Here is a 25,175-nt window from a genome sequence, read left to right on the forward strand (position 1 = left end):
CAGTGTAGTGAAACAGCTGACTCAAAGCGATCTTGTTTTTTTTTCTTTTCTTTTTTTCTTTTACTACTCCTACCCGGCCCATTCATTTCGGAGATACCAGCCATAAAGGAAACAAAGCGGGAACCATTCTTAAGGAGGAGAAACTCTGCGAAGGCCTAGACAGTCGAATACTGAAAAGAGACTGTGACTTCACCAACGTTTTTTTTTCCCTTTTTTTTTTTTTTATATCTCACCTACTTGAAGACTCTGTGTTTAAACCAAAACAGAACAATAGCAATAAAGAACATATTTGCATCTCATGGAGTCAGCGTCCCAACCTCCTCTGGGATAAAGGGGTACAGGGGACATCCGGTGGGAAAAAAAGTCCGACAGGACTCCTTAAGGAGTCCGATCTGCTGCAGCATCACAAATAGTCCATGAAATTCGAAGAACACTGGGACTGACTGCGGAATCGTCTTTGCAACCAGATATCTGAAGGAAGACAGACTGAAATCATTACGCCCTTGCACCTTCTCTTTGCACAGCCAGTGGCAGCATGAGGTTGAATCCTGCTGCACTTTCTTGTGCTTTTGTTTGAACTTTTACTAAATGGAGAACTTAGGCTATGAAGTTGACCTCTCACAGTACCATCCTTGGGAGCGGGTATGAGCCCTCGACTTGGATCGAGAGACGGACTTATGTGAGTCCTGAGATTTTTCTTTTTAATCTGTTTTATTCAGGTTTTCTTAAAAAATACAAGTACATGACCATGCATAAAATCCTCCCTCACCCCCTCGCAAGGCCTAAGATTTCTTCTTGTGTTTGGCAACATACAGTTTTGCTTCTCAGCCCGAATTGCCTTTGCACTTGTCTTCAAGCCATGCTCCAAGCCCAAACACCAGAGACACCTTGTGCAGGTCTGTGACCGACGTCTGTTTCCTACTGATATAGCCTGGCTTTAAACCTGTAGTCTTAGACAGGGAGATCGTTTCCTACCCCACTGGATTTGGTTTTAGGAGTCATCAGAAGACTGACTAAACAGGGAGCTCCGAATTTTATCTGGAGCATAGAAAGAAAGGAACTGATGTTATCGCACAGAGGAGGATACAGTCTGGTGCCTCTGGAATATTTTAAAGGTAAAGAATCAGTAGTTAGAAGTATCTAGAAGAACAAGCATTTGAAATGCAATAGGTCTCACATTTGCGAGAGTTTAAGCTATTGGCATTGTAAATGACAATGCCTTTTTCTTTATCTATGTCGATCATTAACACATAAATAAAAGGCATTGTCATTTAAAATGCCACTAGCTCAAACTCTTGTAAATGTGAGACCTATTTTATTTCAAATGACCGGCTGCCACTGTCCCCGGCTGCTTGGAAAGTGAAAACATGCATAGCGTGCTGAATGTTGCACGAAGGCATGTTGTTCCTGCAGTAGGAGAAACTCATTAAAGAAAATAGTGCTTACAGACTAAATAAGACATAGTGTGTAACAATAGAAGTAATATGGCCAGTCCTCATGGGAGGTCCCAAATGAAGACAAGGAGGGATTAACAAGCCTATTAAGGAATTAGAAGCCGGAATTTCCGAAAGACAGGGACACAAACCAATGACAAATATGGCGGAGAGTGGGTGGGGCTTCAGGTCTATACTCTAATACAGCATGCCTCGCAGAGCAGCGCATGCGCTCCCCAGGCTTGACCTAATAAGACTGCTAACACTTTAGATGCATGTTTGATGCTTCAGAACATTTTCCCTGTTCCCCCTTAGCCAGTACCAAATTCATCTTCCCATATTCAGACACTTGTATTCTGTGGACCACCACAAGAGTAGGTTGGGAACAGAGGCCATTAACCGCTAAGATCATGGAAAGGGCAGATGTATTGGGGTGCAATAAAATGCCTAATTTTCTTCTTCCCTGGATATGAAGCAACTTCCAAAGCCTGCCAATATTGAGCAAAGAGGATAATGCCTCAGCTCATTAGTGAGGGCATGGTTATAACAAGGAAACATGTGATTCGTCATATTAAAAAGCATCACTTGCTTCATCCAGTCACTTCATTGCTGGCTAATATTAACTGGGATTGCACAATAACAATGCTCTGCTCTGTTGAATGACACGGCAGGTGTTGTAGACTTTATGTGCTCATGGGATAGAGCCTGCAGATGCCACAACTCCCTCATGCCTCTATGGGAAGAAGACACAACCATGACGTTGACACATTGACAAACCACCTCCAGAACCAGTTGGTCCTTTGCCAGGAGAACATTTTCCCTTGGCACTGCTTGAATTCAGTGTACCACACAACATCAACAGTTGGTTTCAACTGGGTACTTTCGAGCAAATGGACCGTACTCATGACCTTTAAAAGTTTTGTGTGCAAATCTGTTGTCGCCAAGTCTCTGGCTTACAAACCTGCATTTTAAAAAGTAAACCCTGATACGTTGCCAGATCCTCATGCATGCGCACATTTCCAAGAAAAGTGATTATATGGCATTTCTCAGATACTACAAAATGGTATAGTCCACCATCGCTCAGAGAGAGATGGGTAGTGGCTTATAACTGTCACAGGCCACTTTGACCATGTACATCATTCTGAAGGGACTACTAAAGAAAGCAGCACACTGAGTTTTATTCCGATTTGTCCCTGTTTTTCATTCACAACTAAAGATAATGTCACATCATATCAGATACATGCTCTGTATATGTTTATATTCCACTCATGGCCGTGAAGCAGGAAAAGCACTTATATAATCTTACAATGACAACCAGGAGTTTACAAAACATCTAAACTAATACATGCTTGTTCCCTCACTGTTCAAAAGAGCCACTTAAAACATTTACCCATTTGCTGCTGAGAATTAATAAACTAGGATTACAATTTCCTAGTTTTTTTTAAATCTAAAAGGTACATTCTTCAGACCGCGCTACTTGCATATTTAACCACAAGTCTTGGTAACATTTTGCAGCTATCTCGACGATTCAATTTTCTTAAATGTATTTAAAGGACTTGCAAAGTGCCACACGTGTCGCCTTGTAGTATAGACCAACTCTTGGGCAAGGGTGACCGGTATGCTGACTGTCATCATTCAGGCTGCTCGAGACATCAGCCAAAAGCTTTGTTTTTCCTCAGCCGATTCCCGCTAAACGTATATTTATCAAGAGGGCTGCAGACCTGTGTACCTCAACTCGAAGGATTGAATAGCTTGGTGAGGAACTCATACAAGTGTCACCACCTGGTCAACTGAAGGGATGCTTGACATTTAAACATAACATCTATGCTATTTTCGGTATAGACCAGCAACTAAACTTAATTGGAAATATTAAGGTATTTCATATCAATTAAAATTCTATATAGAGACACTATTGCCCAAATGACAGTGTTTAACTAATTGTACTTGGGTTGTGCACCTTCTAAAAAGGTAAAGTTCGAGGTGAGAGCCCCTTAGCATTTCTGAATCTCTGTTTTGAGACACACTTGCACATCTCGTAGTGGGTGCTCAGTTCATCGCACTACCTTATCAGCACAGCTAGGTCTGGATTTTAGAAAACAAATGCCAGGGGTTGGAGTCTCAGCAGAGAGGCCAAGAGAAAATGTTCTACTATGGGTAAGCTGCCCACTTACCCAGAAATATTGCCTAGACCTATGCTCAGAGTAACTGGAATTATGCTGTAGGTGAGGACCACATTATTGGTCAAGAAAAGGCAAAATATGCGGTGTAATGTGGCACATTTTGTGATGGCATTGCTTCATTCTTATTTTCACACAAAGAGTAACGATTTCTGTGCAAACATTTTACCAGTTTAACAACCAAACACAGCAATAAACAACTGAAAGATGACAAGTCTATCTTTAGCGGGGGCTTTCACTGTGCGTACACGTGTCGCCACGTTTAGTAACTGTAGATCAGACTGAGCAAGACAAATCTTTTTTTGTTGTTGTATAAAATCTGCAGAGTATGCAGCAGATGATGGATTAGGTGGCAAATCCACAGTTATGTGGTAAAAAAAAGAGCCCGTAGAATCGCATAATTTCAGAGGGCCTGCCTTCGCCCGACAGCCCTGTTGTGTTCCTTTGTTGGCACTGAAGTTTGCAGAATATGCCCTCCATCTGTTGGCCGGTCATCGAAACTGAATAACGATACAGAACCACGGTAGCATGGAAAAGTGTTAGAATTTTAAATATAGAAATGCCGGTATTAACCCTTTAAAACTATTGCAAAAATGCTAAGTGTTGGTACTCTCCCTTTCAAATCCAAGCTGTAAACTTCTTCGAAACACGCACGGTCCCGTGTGGTAATGTATGAAATTCCGAACCCTTTCGCTCAGCGCCCAGATCCGATTCCATTCACAGTGCAGCGCTATACAAGTTCCCTCACGAAGTGAGCCAACAGTCCCATCCTTATTTCCTCCCTTGTGGAAATCCCTCACTCAGCATTTCGGAACACCTATCCTCTCTCTCGGCTGTAGGCAAGCTGTACGGCAAACAACCTTTTCCTCCCGAAGACTTTGGATTGCAATGTCATTTTAACGACGGAGTCATTAGCACGCCTGTCTTTTTACCGACATGCTTAATACGAAGCCTGCAATGTTAACGAAATATGCTGTTGACACTGACTAAGGCGCACGTCTAGGAGGGCCAGAGCCAGTGCTAGACATGCAAATATAAAGTGCAGGTACTTACTACCCTAGAGCAGTTCTTTCCTGTTTCGCTTGCATTTAAGTAAAAGAAGTGCATGCGCTCTGTCAGTCAGATAATCTAGATTTGAATGCTGACAAAAACTAAAGGATTAAAATTTACAAGTTGTGGCTTGCCTCCATAAAACAATATTTTCTCGGAGCTCATCTGCTGCTGGTTTGTTGCACTCTCCGTCCTTAAGCAAACGTAAGCACAGACACAAGCCGGCAACGCTCCCCTTCAGCAGAGAATGCCTGTCTAGCAGCAGCGCGCACTATACATATACACCTTGGGCTACAATCCGCATCATTTGAAGATAAAATCAAGTTTTAGATAGGCTTTGCAGCTTTGCAGCAGACACACTCAGAACACGCTGCGTATTGTGCCTGCTACCTGGTATATTGTATGCAACTACCGCAGGATGTGAGGCGCTAAATTTATCTCAGTGCTGTGCCCAAATGAATGACATGCTTCTATTTGGTTGTGTGTACACAAGGATTTGGAACATATGCTCATACTGAATCACGATTCACGGGGGATGCTTTACAGACCAAAGGATGTCTAAGAAGATCAAGCTGTCAATGAATCCCGAGCAATTACTGAAATACTTCAGTTTTCTTACAGAAAGTATGTACCGGTCATACAGAAGTGCACGAGTGGTTGTCACAATCTCAGTTTCAAAAGTCATCTGCATTTCGGCTTCCGTACTGGTGTCATGCAGTAAAAAAAACTCATTAAAAAAACTATTGCTCACAGACAAAAAAAGACGTACCGTGTAACCTCTGAAGTAAAAGGGCCAGTCGCCATGGTCGGTTACAGATGAAGACAAGTTGATACTAAGGAGGGACTAACAAGCCTCTTTACCAATCAGATGCCAGCATTTACGAAGGACACAGACAAATATGGGTAGAGAGTGGGCAGGGCTTCTATTACATACTCCACTACAACAAGTTTCCCAGCGCATCGCATGCGCGCTGTCTCTAGGCTCGACCTAAAAATGACTACTTATGTCAAAGTCTGACCTGAAGTCAGAATATTCCTTGATTCTATGTCAGGATCGGAGGCTCAGATTATGCCTTCTTCCTTTGCTTTATTGGTCCCTCTTTACTGTCCGCTCCTCCTCTTTCTTCGCTGCTCTGCAGCAAGTTAAGTCGATATTTTTCTCTTCTCCTGTTAAGGAGGTGGTTGTTATGGTGGTTGAATGCTACGTTTTCTTTCATGCAGGTATTCGATTCCTTTTCAGATTGCAGTCTGTCGCGGGATCTTTTGCGTGCTTAATGCAACCTGTTTCCCAATATTTCCTGTGGTGAGGTCCTCCCGCCGCTTGAGGTCACTCTGGCACCTCTATGGGCAATGCAAGTTGCTGCCCTGAGGAGAGTCCAGCCTTGTCCCTAGCTGCCTGATTAACACCCGTGTTTGGGTCTGTATACCCAAGTTCTCTACACCCTATGTGGTCATTATCTTTGACAGTGCTGTGTAGGATACTTTCTCGGGTGGCAATAGCCCATAATAACTCAAGGGTATGAGTGTCCCAGGGCTCAGCCCGTGAATTGTGTGCCTTTGGCTCACCCATATCAGCATGGGCCCCCTCCCTGTCCAAATACTGTACACACTCTGTGTGCCCTAAACCTGTGCTCCCAGCACTTATAGAGTTGCCTTTTGTGTTAAGCGTGCATTCCACGTTTTCAATCTATGTTGCCAGATTGGCTATGCAGTCTGACTAGGATTAGTTCCAGGAGGAGGACGCTTTGTCCTTCCTCCCGTGGGACAATGAGTTTTATCAGGCAGTGGATGAATCGATATATAGGGCTGTTAACCAGGCCATGGAGTCCTTAGAGCAGCGAATCTTAGCGCAGATTGCGCGGGAGTGCGCCAAATGGGCTGAACCCATGCCAGATCCACCAAAGGCCCTCCAAACACCACAGGAGAGAGGGTCCCCCCCCAACCACAGTGTAATTCTGGGGTGGACGCAGAAGCCTTTGCGCGCCAGAAGCAGGCACTTTTGGCGCAAGTTCCACCACAACGGGTCCCCCGAATAGTTCCCTGACCCCACCACGCACCACCTCTCCAAAACCCCAGGACACATGAAATTCACCCATGGATACGGATGAAGACGCGGGCCCCTCTAGATCGTGGCTTCCCGCTCCCCCTTCCACCCCAACGGGTGAGTCAGATATGTTAGACCCGGACAACATCGTCTGCGGACTGGGTGCCAGGGGACAAGGTGGCCAAGTATGTCGCGAGTCGTCTGTGCAATCCCATTGAGAAGGAAGCTCACAATCGCCTTTGAGTGGAATGCCCTCACCCCCTTTTAGATGGCAAGGTAGCCCTTATGCCGGATATCGATCTGAAGATGGCGACATTCCTGGCAAAGTTTATTAAGAACCCCAAGAAGAGTATCGACCGCTGCTGGCGTTCCTGCCAGGATAAGCTTCTGGACGCGGTCAGCCCGATGACCAAGATTCTAGATATGAGTGAGAAGGCTAAGGCCTCACGATCTTTACAGCGCAGCAGCGCTTTATTTTAATAATGATGGACCTGAAATTGGGGGACCTCACCTCTTCGGAGGCTGGAGCTGAGGCCCGGGGGGGGGGAGGGTTGGGGACTCCTTTGTTAAAGAACTTAGCAGGTTTGTGGCGATGATCACCACCCTGGATAAAGTCTAGTCCAAAATTCGGAGGGTCTATACCCCTCGGTTTTCCATGGGTCAGTCGTGGCAGGGGCCGCTCAACCAGCCATTACTTCTACTCCAACCCTGACAGGGGACAAGGCTCCGAGCGTGGCAGTACCAGGACAGTGCACGCTTCAATACATTCTACCCTACCAGAGGACAGAAGTTCAGAGGCCGTGGAGGCTACAGAGGTCAATTGAACGCCTCTAGAAAAGGTGAGTGTTCTGCCATCGGTTAGCCTGAGATTAGGGGAGGGAGGGGGGTCGCCTAGCGCTCTTCCTCACAGCGTGGGCTTCTATCACCAGCGATGCCTGTGTGCTCCAGACAGTCCAGGGCTTCCAGGTGGAATTCTACGGCTGCCCTCATCAGGTTGCCCTCCCCATTTCATTTTCCCAGCGCAACACGGAGTTCATAGGCGAACAATTGTCCGCCCTCATCCAGAAAGGGGCGATTTGTTGCTCAGAAGAGCATCCCAATGGTTTTGTCAGCGACATTTTCCTGGTCGACAAGGCCGACGGGGGTCGGAGACAAGTGATCAACCTGAAGGGCTTCAACGAGTGGGTGGTTTACCGCCATTTCAAGATGGAAGGTATCCACCTACTCTGGGACGTGTTGAGACCTCTTGATTGGATGGCCCTGATGATCTGACGGACGCATATCTCACTGTCCCTATCTTTTCCCCTCACCAGCGTTTCCTGCAGCTCAGGTGCGATGGCTAGATCTTCGAGTTCACCACTCACCACTCTGCCTTTCGGGCTATCCTCGGTTCAATGGTGTTTCACGAAGGTCCTCAGGCCGTCTGTGGAATTCCTAAGAGCGCAAGGCATCAGGATGATAGTCTATCTAGAAGATATTTTCTTCCTAGCTAAATGCCCCAGGAAACTGACTCTGCACTTACAGACAGCAGTGAACTTATTGCAGGGGTTGGGATTTGTGATAAACGAAAAGAAATCCCTTCTGACTCCGGTCCAATGCACGACCTTTCTGGGATTTACGATAGACTCAATCGCCTCAACCCTGAGCCTTCCAGCCTAGAAAAGTTCAACGATCAGGCATGAGCTGCATCAAACCTTGGCCAAATCCCATACATCCCTGCACCAGCTTGCCCGTCTCGTGGACTTTCTCTCTTCCTCAATTCAGGCCATCTTTCCCGAACAGAATGCAATCATGCATTCTCCTCAAAATGGCTAATATTTCCACGGTCAGGTACATCAATCACCTGCGCTGTACCAGATCTCGCGCCCTGGTAAACCTAGCCAAGGATTTCTAGAACTTTTGCCAGGAGAACCAGGTGTCTGTCACGGCAGAATACCTTCTGGGTCAGGTGAATCAGGTGGCAGTTTGGCACTTTCGCCATCTAATAGACTCCAGTGTTTGGAAAATTGGACCCGCAAGTTTTCTCCCAGCTGTCGGGGAGGTGGAGCCCCTTCTCAGTCGACCTGTTTGTGTCACATCTGGATCATCAGTTACCAGGATTTTCAGTTGGAGACCAGGCAGAAGCATTCCTCCTGCACTGGAGTCGTGAACGAGGTTACGCGTTCCCTCCTCACCAGCAAGCAGAGACTGTGCTGATTACTCCTATTTGAAGATCTCAAGTGTGGTTCCTGGTTCTTTTAGAACTTTCTTGGGATTCTCCAATCCAACTCCCCCACTTTCCTCACATCCTGCTGAATCCAGATCTCAATTCACACCGTCTAGTGGTGGAGGGGATGCTGTGGATGATGGCCTGGCAGATTTCAGACAGTCTGATCGCTCCCGGCCTTTCGGGACACACTGTGTCACTATTATCCAGAGCATGAGTTGACAGAACAACCAAGAGGTACTGATCTGCCTGGAACAGATGGCGCCGTTGGTGTATGTAACAGGTGTCAATCCCGTGGGCGCCGATGTAATCCAGATCCTTAATTTCCTGGCAAGTCTCGCAGAGGAAGAATTGGCTTGCGCTCTATCAATGCGTTCCGATCAGCAATTTCTGCGGGCAATATCACCAATGATGGTGCTCCAGTGGGGGAGCATCTGTTTGTCTGCAGACTTCTTCGGGGAATTCGCCTTTCCATTCCGCCAGTACCACACTATTCTGTGCAATAGGATGTCAATCTGGTGCTCAATCTTTTCCTATTCTGGCCGCCGAACAGGTTTTTATCACTCAAGGAGATTTCAGCCAAGTTGGCGATACTAGTGTGTCTGGTTTCTTGCATGCGCGTGTCAGATGTGAGAGCCCTGGATATCTAGGGCAGAGTCTTCTCCCTGGATGGGATTTCGTTTATGGTCAGTATAAGGACCAAATGCAATACTAGGGTTATCTCCTATCTGGCATTCCTGGAATCCTCCAAGCTGCGTGTGGGACAGTGCCTCAGCGCATATGAAGAGTTGACTGAGGAAGTCCGTCCCCCGGGCGAGAGACGGCTGCTTATTGCATTGCGAATACCATGCAAAGCGGTTTGGTGCAAGTAACTTGGTTTCATGTGTAAATGAGGTATAAAATTTAATTGTAGGATTGGGTCTATGGTTATGCATTGCATTGCAGTTTGTCTTCCTTCAGCGGTTGTACTTATGATCCAATCATAGTGGAAATGGTCTCGAATGGTGCCTGTTTTTGCAGGAATGATGGTTCCAAACAAGACGTATCAAATTCAATATGGAGTTGTTTGCACGAATGAAGAGAAGGAGTAAGCAGTAAAGAGGGACCACGTTGAGACGGGCTGCAAGCAGAGAAGAAGGACTTGTGAACTTAGACTTTTTCCTATTTCCTTGGTGTTCATGGGAAAATGAGTTTTTGTTGTGTTTCGAAATGGCTGCAGATAGAATAAAGCAAAGGAAGAAAGCGTAATCCTCACCTCCGTGTCCTTAATAGAATTGAAACTTACCTGTACTAAAGCTAGGCACATTTTCATTATCCTAACCTACTACAACATATACCCTAATTTTTTAATGAAATTGCCAATCATAAACTTACAGCTCGACTACGCCAACCCACTCTTTTAACATGCACTTCAGTACTTAGTTTCATATCTTGCTGTTTGATGAATATCCTTGATGGTTATATATATCTTTTGTTTTTGCAGCTGTTTATTCAAATTGTGTGAAGTCCGCCAGTTGATTTTTTTGTTTGTGAAGAGTGACTTTAATTTTTTTCTTTTTTTTAAACTTTTTTTGTAAAGCATGTTCTATGTGGCAGTTTAATCCATTCGGATACACAAATTTGTTCAGAGAAAAGTCTTGGCAGCATAAGACGACACTACTCTCTAGCACAGCAACTGTGCTCAGCTGACCAAAAGCTACCGCAGAGACTGTAAAACTTGTAAGAAAGACAGAAATTCACAGAAGAAGGGACCACTGTTTTGAGATACAAGACTCTGCCCTCTCACTTCTACTTCAACAAGGAATCACTTTGAGGTAATTCTGTTTGCAGACCAGCACTGTACATCCTTTCTTCATACACTCACCCACTCTGCACTCTATAGAACTTGCACTGAAGCCCACAGTAATTCTAGTCTAGCAGCTGACGAATCATTAGGAAAAGGTAAGTACCTTAAAATTATGTACAAACTTGTGATGACTGAATAATAGAGTCTAAAACACAGGACATTACAAAGACACAAACAGATTCTGGGGAAATGAAGCACATATGTGTGAATGACAAGAGTTCCTACAGGAAAATTTTTTTTATGGTTAGTATCTCCATTCAAGTCGGTTAATTATGTCAGTGTATCATTACCCATGTAGGAATGCCCACATCACCTGAGCCACCATAATCTAGCTCGAACATACAGACTTACTGTAACTGATCCCAGGCTGTGCAGCAAGCTAGAGGTGAGGCTGAGAGTCTGCGACCTGCCTCTCAATAAGCTGAGGAAATGACTCCAGACACACCGCATCATTTCCTGCAAGATACAAAAAGAATAATAGCTGGATGTGATGTACATGTACACCAAAAAGATTGGTGAGAGGTGGACAAACAATGACAAACCACCCCTCAGATCATACAGCATTCAAAGCATAAACTCGCAAAAGGGAGAACATAGACATGGTAGGGAAAATGGTACAGAAAGTACTGATTCTTCGAGCATCCTTGCGGCTGCCCAGACCTCCCCTATGGATGGCAATGGCCTCCTAGTATGCGTGCAAGATTCCCGATCGAATACACTCACTTCGTAAGTGCTCACCTCTGATCAGTAAAGAACATTCGCAGGATAGCACTTTTATGAGTTGACCTTGCTGGAGGTCAACATACGTTGAACACAATTTCAATGCAACAGGGAAGGGTGTGGAAAGTGAGCATCAGTGTAATACTCTCAGATTAGTTAATCACATGTAATGATCGACTGATTCATGGAAAAAATCTAATAGTGCATTACAAATATCCATGCACCAGCATGCAGAGTGCAAGGAAGCTGAAGCAGTGTGGCAGCTACATAGCACAGACAGGAAGCAGGTAGGAACAAGCAAAAAGTCAGAACTGAGGAAAACTTCTACCACTTGAGTAAGAGCCAGAGAAACACAGACACCACAAGCAGGACGCAGGGCAGAGGACAGAAGGGACTTTGCACGGTCAGTGTTTTGGTTTAGGTTCCAGGGAGTGTGAATGGACTAAAAGATAGCGCAGTTGGGCAGAGAAAATAAAACAAAAGGCCAGTAACACGTGGGTACCTGAGATGACACCATCTCGGTGTAGCTGCTGAGCGTGTCCTCTGAAAACTTAGCCATCTGGAGCAAGAGAAGAGACTGGTTACTATTATGCTATCATGAAGGGAGTAGACTGGAGAAGAAGGGGAGGACGACTCACTGCTTTTATAGGCTGATGAGTGATGAAAGAATTCATCATACTACTGGACTCTAACAAAACAAACTCCATCACAAAGACTGAAGTTCTTCAATTTTCAAAGTCAGAAACAGGCGAAACACTAGTAGTGCACCACATCAGAATGCTGAAATCCCACTCATCTATTATCCATCCCCCATCTGAAAACAAAGGTGTGTGTGAAAAGGTATCACCAAACAACACAGGTGTGAGTTCAGGCACCCCATTCATGATAATCGACATCAGTACTGCCACAATCATACTGCCAGTTAGTACCATGTAAAAAGCAAGCATCAGTTTCCTACACAAATAAACACACTCTCCCCACCCAACAAAGAACAACACCACACTTACCAGGGCAGAAGGACAGCCCTTACTCATCTGGGCTAGTACACGAGCCTCACCCAATGCAGTGACAAGAATCCACAAGATCGGAAAAAGTAGAGGAAGGACAGGTAAGACACCATTTACCTGAGGAAGCAATGACAAAGCATTTAATTGTACACAACAATCTCTGCCCACTATAATAAGGGTGACAAAGCTGAAAAGTGCTACCTCCCCTTTAGCAGCAGTGGCTATTTTTGGGTATCTGTAGTTCTGCTGTGAAAGAACGTAATGGTCTAGTTTGATAAGCCTATGGACTCTAGCTGCGCCTCTGCTGAGAACCAAAAGGTAGACTTGCATCTAAAGATGCTTGTGTTCTTGTGCAAAGAAACTGGAGTTCCAATTTTTGAAGGAATGGTTCTGTGGGGACATATTAAGACTGACTGCACACGTATAAAAAAGAGACAAGCATTTAAGAGATAAGCCAAACAACCTCTAAAACACAATGCTATTCACAGGAATCCCACTGTTTAACAAGTGTAAGCACACAAATATCCATTCACCACTTTTTCAATGTCTCACTTCAGCATCCATACGTGGAAAACACATGTTAAGAGTCGACTGTATCCAGGCCTTCAAACCGCACTTCAGTGAAGAGGTCAAAATGTATATGTGGCTTCTCTCTTACTTGTGCAGAGGGGACATTGTCTAGCAGGTTATATTTCTACTGTGGAAACAGCAAAGACTGATATGCATGTAACGTCTTTTTACAGCAGTCAAAGTCCTATATTGGTTCACATCCTTACGAGTCCAAAAGTTGTCCACCCCCATATACCTCCATGTGCCAGCCTTATCCTAAGTCTCTCTCACAGTTCTCTTTTTTACCTTAATATCTGGCTTACAATTTAAAATGTACATTAAATCTCTGGTGACCCTCCTAGCCAAACAAGGTATCAATAAGATTATAGTACTCAACTCTTACTAGAAGTAGTGTTGTCAACAGCGTCAGACCCTGCCCCTCCCTCATCCAAAGCTAGATGTGTACAGTGTACTAAAAGCTCAATTTCAGCGAAAACTGAATATGTGTTTACCAAGAACCACAATCAGCATCTAAAATCCAATCATGGCAAACAGTCATGAAAGACCAAATTACTGTAAATATAGCTTTCCAGCACTGGTGTCTTTCACAGATTTCAATGATTAAACCATTCTCCAATGCCAGACTGGGAATCTCTGATACATTTTTAAAAGCAACAGTATTACAATCCTAACGCTTAACACAGTAATGTAAGTGAATATTCATCAAATTGTTTTAGGTATGATTAACAGCCACTGAGAAAGGCGTACTCTAAAAAGCACGCCACCCTTAGCCCACTACACTTGAATTATCGAAGCACAAGCCTATAAGGCATACCACAAAGAAAAGGAGGGAGGGTCGCAGATGAACTATGCAAGATACTAAGGCTGGAGAGCTGTACTTAAGGTTAAGTACTTTTTCCTTCTCAGCACTAGAGTTTTCATATATTGATGCTGTAGGAAGCTGGCTCTATATATACTATACCAAAGTAAGGTATAGTGTACACAGAGTCCAGTCGCTCCCCAAAGGTATAGCAGAGACTAAAGTAGATAATACCTTAATCTCTTTTGTGGTAGAGTGGTTGAGCAGTCAGGCTTACCAGGAGGGTAGTGTTAAGCATTTGTTGTACACACTCTGGCAAGAAATGATGTCACACACTCAAAGACTGAATCTAGACCAACAGTTTGTATAAAAAGTTATTATTTTGTTGTTTTATTTCTGGAACCAAGATTTAATTAGTAGCAGGTAGGTTACACTCTTCACACTCTTCAGCAATACAGTGAATACTGTATTTGTAGGAACATTCAGATTACTTTTACAGTTGAGCAAACAATTTGTAAACTGTTAAAACGGTTTGTAAATACTGTTAGATTACATTTGGTTTACTTTGAGATTACTTTGAGTGAACTTGGCGGCCAGCCCTGCGGCCACTTCATTGATTAACACACTACCACCCCAGGTCCCACAAGTAACATCTAGGATTCAAAAATCTCGCGGCAAAAATAAGAAGGTAAAGCCATCTATTAAACCTCCTATAAATAACCCTGTATCTAGAATATCTCCAAACCCAGGTTTAACACAATTGTCTGCCTCTCCAGCACCTCCGGTATGGGCCACACATCTATTAATTGATTTGCAAACTCAATTGGAACAACTCATCACTTCTCAATTTAAAAGCTAGATGAGTAAAATCGATAGAGTTGTATCCTTAATTAATAGTAAATCATAAGGGCATTCATTCGCCCCTCCTGGGAGTGGGATTACTCATATGGTTCCTGTGACTTCTATGCCCAGTCACCAAGGCACTTGTTCTACTGCATGTGTATCTGGTCCGAATGATATCGGGGCACGGGTACCAACTACTACGAACACACTTCTTTCCACCATAAGTTCTAATGTACCGGATTTTCCCTCACTCTCCAGGCTATCTGTGCCCGTATCTAGCGTGCCTCCACCACCTTCTACTTTTCCCATTTTAGCACCTGGTAAGAGGAGATTGGACAGTGCTCTGATACCCCATCTTATAGATGAAAATGACCATAGTTCTGGGCAATTACCACCATCACTTTTCCCACAGCTGCCTCCGGAGGCCTCGCCATATGTGGTGGTTCTCTCAGGCGTCCCCCCCATTGTCCGGTGCTCGCCAGGAACCTTTCCCAGAGTTGAAGAACAAGGTTACCCATTGGTTGAATACTTTTAGATCTCTACCAAGAGGGGGTCATGGGGAAATTTTGTTTGCGCGAAGGGTAAGTTGGTTGGGGGTGAACCAAAAAGACAAGGGAGGGGATTGCGTTATTATCAACTTCAGGGACCCTAGAGTGGTTAATTTTATTCTTGAATGGCAAGGCTCGCCCTCCCTCTACCTTTGGGCTATTTCGATCAACGGCCGGCCGGCTTGGCAAGGTCTGCCTTAAGGAACTCCTATTTTGGCCCGCAAACTGCTGCTTACAATGTTCCAGTTGCCAACTCCTTTGGCTTTTTGGACAGCGAAGCTTGACTAGCCCCTTGTGAGGGGGTTACAGGTCTATCTTATGGCAGGGCCAATGCCTCCATGTTGGAGGGGGAGAGTGTAGCGGTTGGTCTTCCTACCGCTTGTTATCCCAATACTTCTACGATTTCCCCTGGCTCTAGTATTGGTATTTCTGTCGATGACGTAGAATTGACCTCGGTATCTTACCGAGGCCATCCTTTAGGTCTAGAGATTGAACCCCGCAGCTCTTTTGAGGACGTCAACTCCGGCTCTTTAATTGGGTCATGGAATGTAGCAGGGCTGGGTACCAAACTCTCCAATCCTGACTGGGAGGCACTGGTAGATGATTACGATCTATGTCTCTTTCAAGAGACGTGGATGACGACCTCTCCGGTTAGGGCTGGTTTTGCTTCTTATAGCGTCCCGGCGGTGCAGGGCCCCAGGGGGGCGACCCTCGGGGGGTCTATGTATTTGGGTGGCCACCCACCTGGGGTGTACAGTTAGAGTTATCGACTCCCACTCTTTAGATATTCTTTGTATTATTTTGAAGTTTGGGGACGGTACCTCGATACTGGTAATCAATATCTATTTACGCCCCACTCCACTACGACTGGGACTCACCATTCTTAATGCCCTCGATGACCTTTTGACCCTGTTTTCCAAACTTACCTATAAGATTATTGGGGGTGATTTTAATTGCCACTTTGAACCCCTGGCTGGTATCCCCTCTATTACTTCTGAGGAGGATTCAACCTGGAACATCCAGGACTGACTTATGTATTCTGCTCCGCGTTTAACACCTCTGGCTATTGAGATCAACAAGCTCTTAGTAACTCACTCTCTTCGAGCTTGTAATGGCAGACTTGCTCCAGATGCCCCGGGGAAGCATACTTATAACAGACTGGGTAAAAGTTCAACCATTGATTACATCTTGGTAAACGTGGAGTTTTGGTTCCATCTCAAGTCTTTTACCATAGTGGATAGGGCTGATAGTGACCACAATCTCCTCAGTTTGGAATTTTTGCACCATTTGGATCCAATACGAGTTCCAAGGACTCTGGACCAATCTATAGTACCCAATCTAACAGTGGTGGCAGGTGGCCGACGCATTAGGTGGGTAACATTTTTGACAACTCCAAATAAAATCGCTGCACTATATTCCCATGTGGCCACTCATTTAGCTGAAGCGTTTGTTCTCATGGAGGGTAGTCAGGACTTATCATATTTCCAAGAACTAGAGACTATCCACACCAAACTCTTTTCTAAGGCCGCCAGTTTTTTTATGCTGCGGCAAAACCAAAGTTAAATGGGGCGAGGAATCAAGCTAATTGGTTCAACTTTAGCTGCAGGGATGCTAAACGGGCACTCCTGTGGGAGGTGATAAATGGTACCTCGCATAGTATCAGAGGAGCCAGACTCTTGTATAAATCTATTACATCTGTATCCCAAAAAGATTGGGAGGTTGCCAGGTGGGCCAGTATAAAGGACGCCCTGGATAGCCATGATTCCAGGACCTTCTGGAATTTAGTCAGATGTGGTAGATATGAGGGATCTTCAGCTAGAACACCTGGCCTAAGTGAAGAGGTTTCGTTGAGGCATTTCAAGCCCCTTTTTAGTCTTCCGACAAGTGATCATGCGGTTGAACTACCACCACTTCTGACTAGTATATCTCCCCAAGTGAATAACGAAGTATGGGTGCTCGATCCACCACTCTGTACTTCTCGTGAAATTCAGGCTGCCCTAAAGCGTCTTTCTTCTGGTAAAGCCCCTGGCCTAGATAGGATTCCCGGGGATCTATTTATTAGTGAACCGCTGGTCTGGGTACCATACCTATTGATATATTTTAACGCAATTCTTTTTGGTATGGATATCCCTCACACTTGGAAGGGTGCAGAAATTATCCCCATCCACAAGAAGGCCTCTCCACTAGACCCAGTAAATTATGGGCCTATCAGCCTCATCGACGTCCTTCAGAAAGTGTTTGCCTGAATTTTATTAACTAGGCTTGGAAGTTGGATGGAAGAATTTCAAATTCTATCGCCCTTTCAAGCAGGCTTTCGCCCTAGGGTTTCCACAACCGACCAGCTGTTCAGGCTACAGCTGGTATACTGGAACACGGTGTTTTTGGGGAAGGGCTCTCTCTACCTGATCTTTGTGGATCTTAGACCCGCTTTCGATCTGGTACAGAGGGACAAGCTTTGGTTAATCTTGCTTGAGATGGGCGCTCCCCCATACCTCTGTGACCTCTTCAAGCGTCTCCATTGTGGAACGTTTGCGAGGGTTCGTTATGGTATGAATGGTGAGCTCTCTGCTCCCTTCCCGGTAGACAGGGGTGTTAGGCAGGGGTGTGTGTTGGCCCCCACTTTATTTTCCCTATTTATTAATGGTTTGATTTCTCTTGGGGGCAAAGGATCTAGACTCTCCAATTCTAGCAGCACGCAGAATACCAGCCCTAATGTTCGCTGATGACACCCTTCTACTTTCAAAATCTCCAATGGGTGCCCAGCGAACTTTGGAGGCCTTTTGTTCTTTTTGCTGCTCTAGAAATTTGGAGATTAATCTCTCAAAAAACAAATTCATGGTTTTTAATTCCAAACCTTCAACTTACCCCCACCCACACCTGGAGGGAGGTATTCTAGAGAGAGTCTCCACTTTTGATTACATGGGAGTCACCCTGAATGATAGGATGGAGTGGGACTCCCATATGGCTAAGGTTAACCTCAAGCTGATCCAATCAACAGGTGGAATCCTAAAGGTTTTTAATGAATGCTCCTATAAACCTCTAGGTCCCCCTGTTGAAGTATACAGGGCTCAGGCTAGGGGAGCGGCATTATACGGCGTAGAGCTTTGGGGCCATGTTAACGCCAGTTCTATGTCCGTTACTGAAAACAACTGTATCAGGCGTCTTCTAAATCTCCCCAAGAGTACTCCTCTGACCCCCCTAAGACTAATCTTGGGATTGGCCTCTATCCAGGAGACCATTTTATCTCGACCTTTGCTATACTGGAGGAGACTTTGGTCTACTCCTGAGCTGTTAAGCTATAAGGAGGAGTTAGTCGAACTATTGTCTATTAGGGGATCGGGTAACATCGGGTGCAGAAATTATCCCCATCCACAAGAAGGCCTCTCCACTAGACCCAGTAAATTATGGGCCTATCAGCCTCATCGACGTCCTTCAGAAAGTGTTTGCCTGAATTTTATTAACTAGGCTTGGAAGTTGGATGGAAGAATTTCAAATTCTATCGCCCTTTCAAGCAGGCTTTCGCCCTAGGGTTTCCACAACCGACCAGCTGTTCAGGCTACAGCTGGTATACTGGAACACGGTGTTTTTGGGGAAGGGCTCTCTCTACCTGATCTTTGTGGATCTTAGACCCGCTTTCGATCTGGTACAGAGGGACAAGCTTTGGTTAATCTTGCTTGAGATGGGCGCTCCCCCATACCTCTGTGACCTCTTCAAGCGTCTCCATTGTGGAACGTTTGCGAGGGTTCGTTATGGTATGAATGGTGAGCTCTCTGCTCCCTTCCCGGTAGACAGGGGTGTTAGGCAGGGGTGTGTGTTGGCCCCCACTTTATTTTCCCTATTTATTAATGGTTTGATTTCTCTTGGGGGCAAAGGATCTAGACTCTCCAATTCTAGCAGCACGCAGAATACCAGCCCTAATGTTCGCTGATGACACCCTTCTACTTTCAAAATCTCCAATGGGTGCCCAGCGAACTTTGGAGGCCTTTTGTTCTTTTTGCTGCTCTAGAAATTTGGAGATTAATCTCTCAAAAAACAAATTCATGGTTTTTAATTCCAAACCTTCAACTTACCCCCACCCACACCTGGAGGGAGGTATTCTAGAGAGAGTCTCCACTTTTGATTACATGGGAGTCACCCTGAATGATAGGATGGAGTGGGACTCCCATATGGCTAAGGTTAACCTCAAGCTGATCCAATCAACAGGTGGAATCCTAAAGGTTTTTAATGAATGCTCCTATAAACCTCTAGGTCCCCCTGTTGAAGTATACAGGGCTCAGGCTAGGGGAGCGGCATTATACGGCGTAGAGCTTTGGGGCCATGTTAACGCCAGTTCTATGTCCGTTACTGAAAACAACTGTATCAGGCGTCTTCTAAATCTCCCCAAGAGTACTCCTCTGACCCCCCTAAGACTAATCTTGGGATTGGCCTCTATCCAGGAGACCATTTTATCTCGACCTTTGCTATACTGGAGGAGACTTTGGTCTACTCCTGAGCTGTTAAGCTATAAGGAGGAGTTAGTCGAACTATTGTCTATTAGGGGATCGGGTAACATCTTGTGGCTTAAACATGTTAAACAACTTTGCTACGATTTGCACAGGGAAGATTTGTGGACCTCGCCTGAAACATCTTGTCCCCTTATTAGTAAGAGGGGGGCTATTCTTAAACAGCACCATCTGAATCTCCGTGATCTGAACTCTAGCCTGGGCAGGTTATCTCTCCGATTCCTGGAGGTGAAAGATCATTATGTTTTTGAAAAATTCCTGGATGACATCCAGCCCTCGCTAGAAAAAAAACTTTACCTCCAATTCAAATACGGATCCTTACCACTGCGGGCCCTGTCAAATAAATGGTTGCCCTCTTCTTCTAGGTGGTGCCCTTGCCCTGGTTGCAATCTTGTGGAGGAGACCGATCTGCATGTTTTGCTTTTTTGTCCCTCTTACACCAGGGCACGTACTAAATGGATTATTTCCCTTTGCAAATTAAGAGATCTCAGGGACTACAGGGAGGTTTAAAGATTATTAAAATATGACACGACCCCTGTGTTTGTATTTGCCACTTCGAGATTTCTTCTCTCTATGTGGTATGTAAGAAATGTAATAATTAAGGTAAATAATGTTTAGCACCTTATGCTTCACTCTGAGACTTACTGTCCCCAAATTGCCCACAGATTGTTTTATTGTTTTATCTTTTTAGTACACTTTATCTATTTTATCTAATGTACTATGGTATAATATGATCTATGAATTTTTATTAATGTGCAATATGTACCGTATCTTTGTGCTTTTCTGGTTTTTAACCGAAATAAAGCTTTATGAATTGAATTGAGATTACTTCTCTGGTTTAGCATGAAACTGGCTACTAACACAGTCTAAGCAACACAGGACATTACTAAACAGCTTAACTCTTTTAAAGGCACTAAGTAACTTTTGTTGCAGTATAAGACAGTTCAACACTTGGAAGAATTTTCTGAGAAAACCCACCACACAGTCCTATGGAGAAAAGCGAAGTGTTAAGTTTTACAGGTAGGTAACGGTTTTAGGAATGGGTCTTTGGAGGGTAGAACCAAGGTTCCGGTTGGCACTCAAAGTGCACCGCCATTGGCACTAGAGCAGCAGAGTGCCAATCTTATCCTTTGGAGGAAGGGGTAGGATGGTCTCGCGCTGCCCACCGGTAGGTAAACGCGGGAGATGAGATCACATCCAGGGGGTTTCAACCGGCTCCTGTATGGGCACAAAGCAGCACCCACAGCGGCTCAGGGGCGGCCACGTGCAGGGCGCAAATACAGCGTATGACGCAAATACAGCGTCAGGCGCCCAATGGCAGTCAATTAGGGATTTCATTTCTGCTCCCAGGCAGCAGACTCTGGCCTGGAGGCCGGGCGAAAGAACCCAACAGCTGGGCAAGTACGTTGGAGGGGACTGTGGTGCACCTCAGGTCTCCAGGGTGCAGGGCAGTGATGCCTTTTGAGACCAGATTTCACATTAGCAGGCCACTTGTGGTTGGGGGTAGAGGGAAGCTCCGTGCAGAGGCTGAAGGCGATGTCGGGGAGTCCTGGAGGGGTCAACCCGCAGTAGACTCTGACTCGGGAGCGCTGAAGGACCTTGCTGGGACAAGTGGGCCACTTGGATTCGGGCCGTAGGCGATGGTGGCAGTGGTAGTTTCAGGTGCCGAGTTTCTTTGTCCTCAGCAGGCTCAGAGTCTTTCTTTGCAGTTTCTTTTGAACAGAGCTGCTGTTTGCAGGAGATACGGTCTTTGTTGAAGGCAGTCATTCCTCCCAGAGGTTCTGGAGGTCGCTGGTTGCAGGAGAAGTCGACTTTCGGCACAGACTCTCTGGAAACTGCAGAGGGGCAGGGAGGACTGCGGCCAAGTCAGGCCTTCTCTAAGGTCTCCTCTGCTGTGCGACTTCTTCCATGCATCTTTTATTCATAGGTTGCAGGAATCTGCCTCCTGGGTTTAGGGCTGTCCACTAAATATTGTATTTAGAAGGCATTTTAGGGGTTTCGAGGTCAGTAGCCATCGAGCTACTGCCCTTAGGGTGACTACACCCTTGATGTGCTCACCCCACGTGGGGGAGTGGGCACAATCCCCTACCCTGATTTTAGGGTGCCTGCCATCTGGAAGATGGCAGGCAATGAAGAGTGTGCTTCACCTCGCCTCCCCCAACTGAGGGGTGGGGTTGGCAGAGGTGCGCACCCCTTTGGGGCTGTTCTAGTTGTTTCCGCCTGTCTTCCCGCCAAAAAGGGGGAAATACAGAAAGGGGGCTGGCTCCTGCTAGAAGGAGAGGCTGGGGTCGCGCTGAAAGTCAGCAAGGTCTTTGAAGCTCCTCTGCCACAGATGGCTCTTCCTGACCTGGGGAAGTTGTGAAAAGCTCCGTCTAGGAAAGGCCTTGTTTCAAGAGCCCTAGGAGTTAAAGCTCCCACCCCAGGGTTTCAGAAACCTGTCTTGTGTTTGCAGGCTGGTGTTTACCAGTCAGGAACCCACCAGTGGTTGGTTTGGTTCAGGGGTCCCCTCTAGAACTGACCCCTGTGTGCATGGAATAATAAATCTGACAATGGAATTAGTGCAGTTTATTATTCTGAGATGTTTGATACCAAACATCCCAGGACTCAGTAAAGCTATTAAGGTGCTAGGACACTCGTAATGACCAGTTTCTAGATCATATTCTCGGTATGATTTTACTGTGCATTCATAATATCCAAAATGGCCGTAGATATTATAGGCGCCTGTCTGCTCATCCAGATAGCTTTTCACATGAGGTATAATGCACCCTGCCTTAAGGGTGACTTACCTTTGCACCCAAGCAGTGCTGGGTAGGCGTGGCACGCCAACTCTTCACTTTTAGATGCACCAAAACACAGGCTGCAATAGCAGGGGTGCTTGTTTGTGGTGAGAGGTCTTAGAGGGTGGCATAATACATGCAGCATCCCTCAAAGCTCTTTCTCTGGCTACCATGCCCTTGTTACCATAGGTAACCCTTACAAGGGACTTACAGGTAGGCCACAGTGGTGCAAATTGTGATAACAATAGCACAGTTTAGGTTAAAGAATAAAGGCCCTGGAAACCTGACTGGCAGGGACCCAAGGCACACTCAGGCAAAGTGTATCAGAAATCTGGCAAAAAGTGGCGGTGTTACTGCAACAGAAACCCACTTTCCTACAGACGCATTTGAGTCAAGACTATTAAGCAGTACTTTAGAAAGAAGAAAGGTGAGCTGAAGTTCAGCTAACTGAAGAGGTTCTAGAGCACTACATGTACCAATCTGAATTTGTTTCAGGTCTAAATATCCATGCATAAATACTAGATTAACTTCCATTTTTCTGTGCTTTTCAATTAACTACGTGGTGCAGTCCAGCAAACAGTACCCATTTCGTTACAACCACTTTCGTCATATGAATTTATTTATTTGTTAAGTTTTATATAGCGCAAACATGACCCGAATGGGTATCAGAGCTCTGTATATCAGAAAAAGGATACCATTAGTCACTAAACAAGTAAACATCCTAAACGAAATTGGGGGTAGTAGATACAAGCGACATCTCCTATTCTTGTTTTAGATTTCAAAAAACAAGAGCAACCCATATGTCCTTGTGAACTGGGTATTTGCAAAAAGCAGGAATAAGTGTTCACAAGGAACTCATTTATATACCTTTATCAATAGATCGAGCAAAAATTACTCGCAGTTGGATCAGTCAAAATAAAATTCAACGATTTTTTCAAAACGGCAAAAATTATTTATAATATCCAATATTTATAATTCAATACACAGTTGAGGCCCAAGGTATATTAATATTTACTTCAGCGGAAGCAAATATAATTTATTTCTTATTCTTCAGATGCATAATTTACAATTTATTATAACACTACAGGCACAATATAGTGAGGAAGAGAAAAGGTGAGTCCCAGTTAGGTGATTTTAGCCTAAGAAGTGAATAGCAGTGAATTGAGGAAAGGTCATTAAAAACAACAAGGAGGAGCTTCAATGATATGATGGATCTTTCTTGCCCTCTCTTTGTAATGTCAACGGCGTTTCGACCCACTCTGGTTATGGGGTCTCTTCAGGACAGCTTATCTAGGGACTATAAGGATAATTTACTTACCTGTAATCCTAGTTCTCTTCCAGGGGTATCCTCATCAAAGTCATAGGCACTGAATATTCCCGCCCATGTGCGGGGACCCCGGATATAATAACAATTATATATGAAAAACAAATATATATACAGCTCTGTATATGTATAAACACATATATTATTTTTTCCAAACCACTGCAGCCTCCATAGTAGGCTAGACAATGTAATAATAATGAATGTAAACAAAACATTCCTTTATTTTTTAGTTTTAACCCCTTCCATGCTCATGACGGAACGATTCCGTCATGAGCATCGGTTGAGCTGTGCTCATGACGGAACCGTTCCGTCATGGCCCCGCCCGCGCTCGAACCCTTCAGCACCACGGGGGAATCCGCGCAGCGCTGAAGGGGTTAAAGAGACAAACCTCATGAGAAAGAAAAGAAAACACTGTGCCAAACACAGATCAAAAACATTGTTAGCCTGCAGGCTGCATTGTAATACAATACCATAGAGACTGAAAAGCCTTGTACAGATAAAAACTGGCACCGTGCCTTTAAGGCAGCCCTGATCCCAAGATCCCATCATGCCTCAGGGGTGACAGTTGGGTCAGTTGTTCTTTGCGGGACCCGTAGGTCTAAACACAAAGATATACTTCTTTCAGATTTAAGAATAGAATCCTCTCATTTGCCTGGGGAGGTGGGTGGGTTGCTTATGACTTTGATGAGGATACCCCTAGGATTACAGGTAAGTAACTTATCCTTCTCTTCCAGGGGATCCTCATCAATAGTCATAAGCCCACCTTCCACCTGCAGGCAAATGAGAACTGCACTGAAATGAAAAAACAACCAAGATAGTCAGTTGTTGAACAGGTTCCTCAAGGAGACTTGCCCTACTTGAGTGTCTGCTCCGTTGTCCGAGTCCAGACAATAATGTCTTGTGAATGTATGGACAGATCTCCAAGTAGCTGCTTTACAGATCTCGGAGAGTGGGACATTATTGAGAAACGCAGAAGTAGCCGCTTTTCCTCTTGTGGAATGTGCCTTAGGTAGACCACAACGGTTTTTGAGGTAGTTGGTAAGCCAATTTAATGTTTGACACAATCCATCTGGCAATAGAGCGTTTAGATGCTGCAAAACCTGTACGGACAGCACCATAATTTACAAACAGTTCGTCAGACTTTCTGATAGTCTTAGATTTATCCAGGTAGAATTTGAGAACTCGCTTAATATCCAAAGAATGTAACGCCCTCTCAGCTGGCGAGGAGGGGATGGTAAAAAAAGTTGGCAGCGAGATAGTCTGATTTACATGAAAATCGGACACCACTTTAGGTAAAAAAGATAGATGAGTCCTCATAACCACTCTATT

General features: G+C 45.0%; 1 protein-coding gene across 8 annotated transcripts in view; it reads right to left on the reverse strand.

Moving 5' to 3' along the window:
- The window catches only part of TMEM94 (transmembrane protein 94), an 805,258-nt gene that overhangs the window by 446,230 nt on the left and 333,853 nt on the right, over window positions 1-25,175 (reverse strand). For 6 of the 8 annotated variants that reach the window (XM_085617011.1, XM_085617005.1, XM_085617010.1 and 3 more), the window contains exons 10-12: window positions 12,484-12,600; window positions 11,979-12,035; window positions 11,108-11,212 (exon numbers count right to left, since the gene is read on the reverse strand). In XM_085617011.1, the coding sequence (XP_085473137.1) occupies window positions 11,108-11,212; window positions 11,979-12,035; window positions 12,484-12,600 (279 nt within the window). The remainder of the gene's footprint in view (window positions 1-11,107; window positions 11,213-11,978; window positions 12,036-12,483; window positions 12,601-25,175) is intronic. The other 2 variants (XM_085617013.1, XM_085617012.1) reach the window with 1 other exon arrangement.

The sequence above is a fragment of the Triturus cristatus genome, chromosome 7 (genome assembly GCF_964204655.1).
Source record: "Triturus cristatus chromosome 7, aTriCri1.1, whole genome shotgun sequence".
NCBI lineage: Eukaryota > Metazoa > Chordata > Amphibia > Caudata > Salamandridae > Triturus > Triturus cristatus.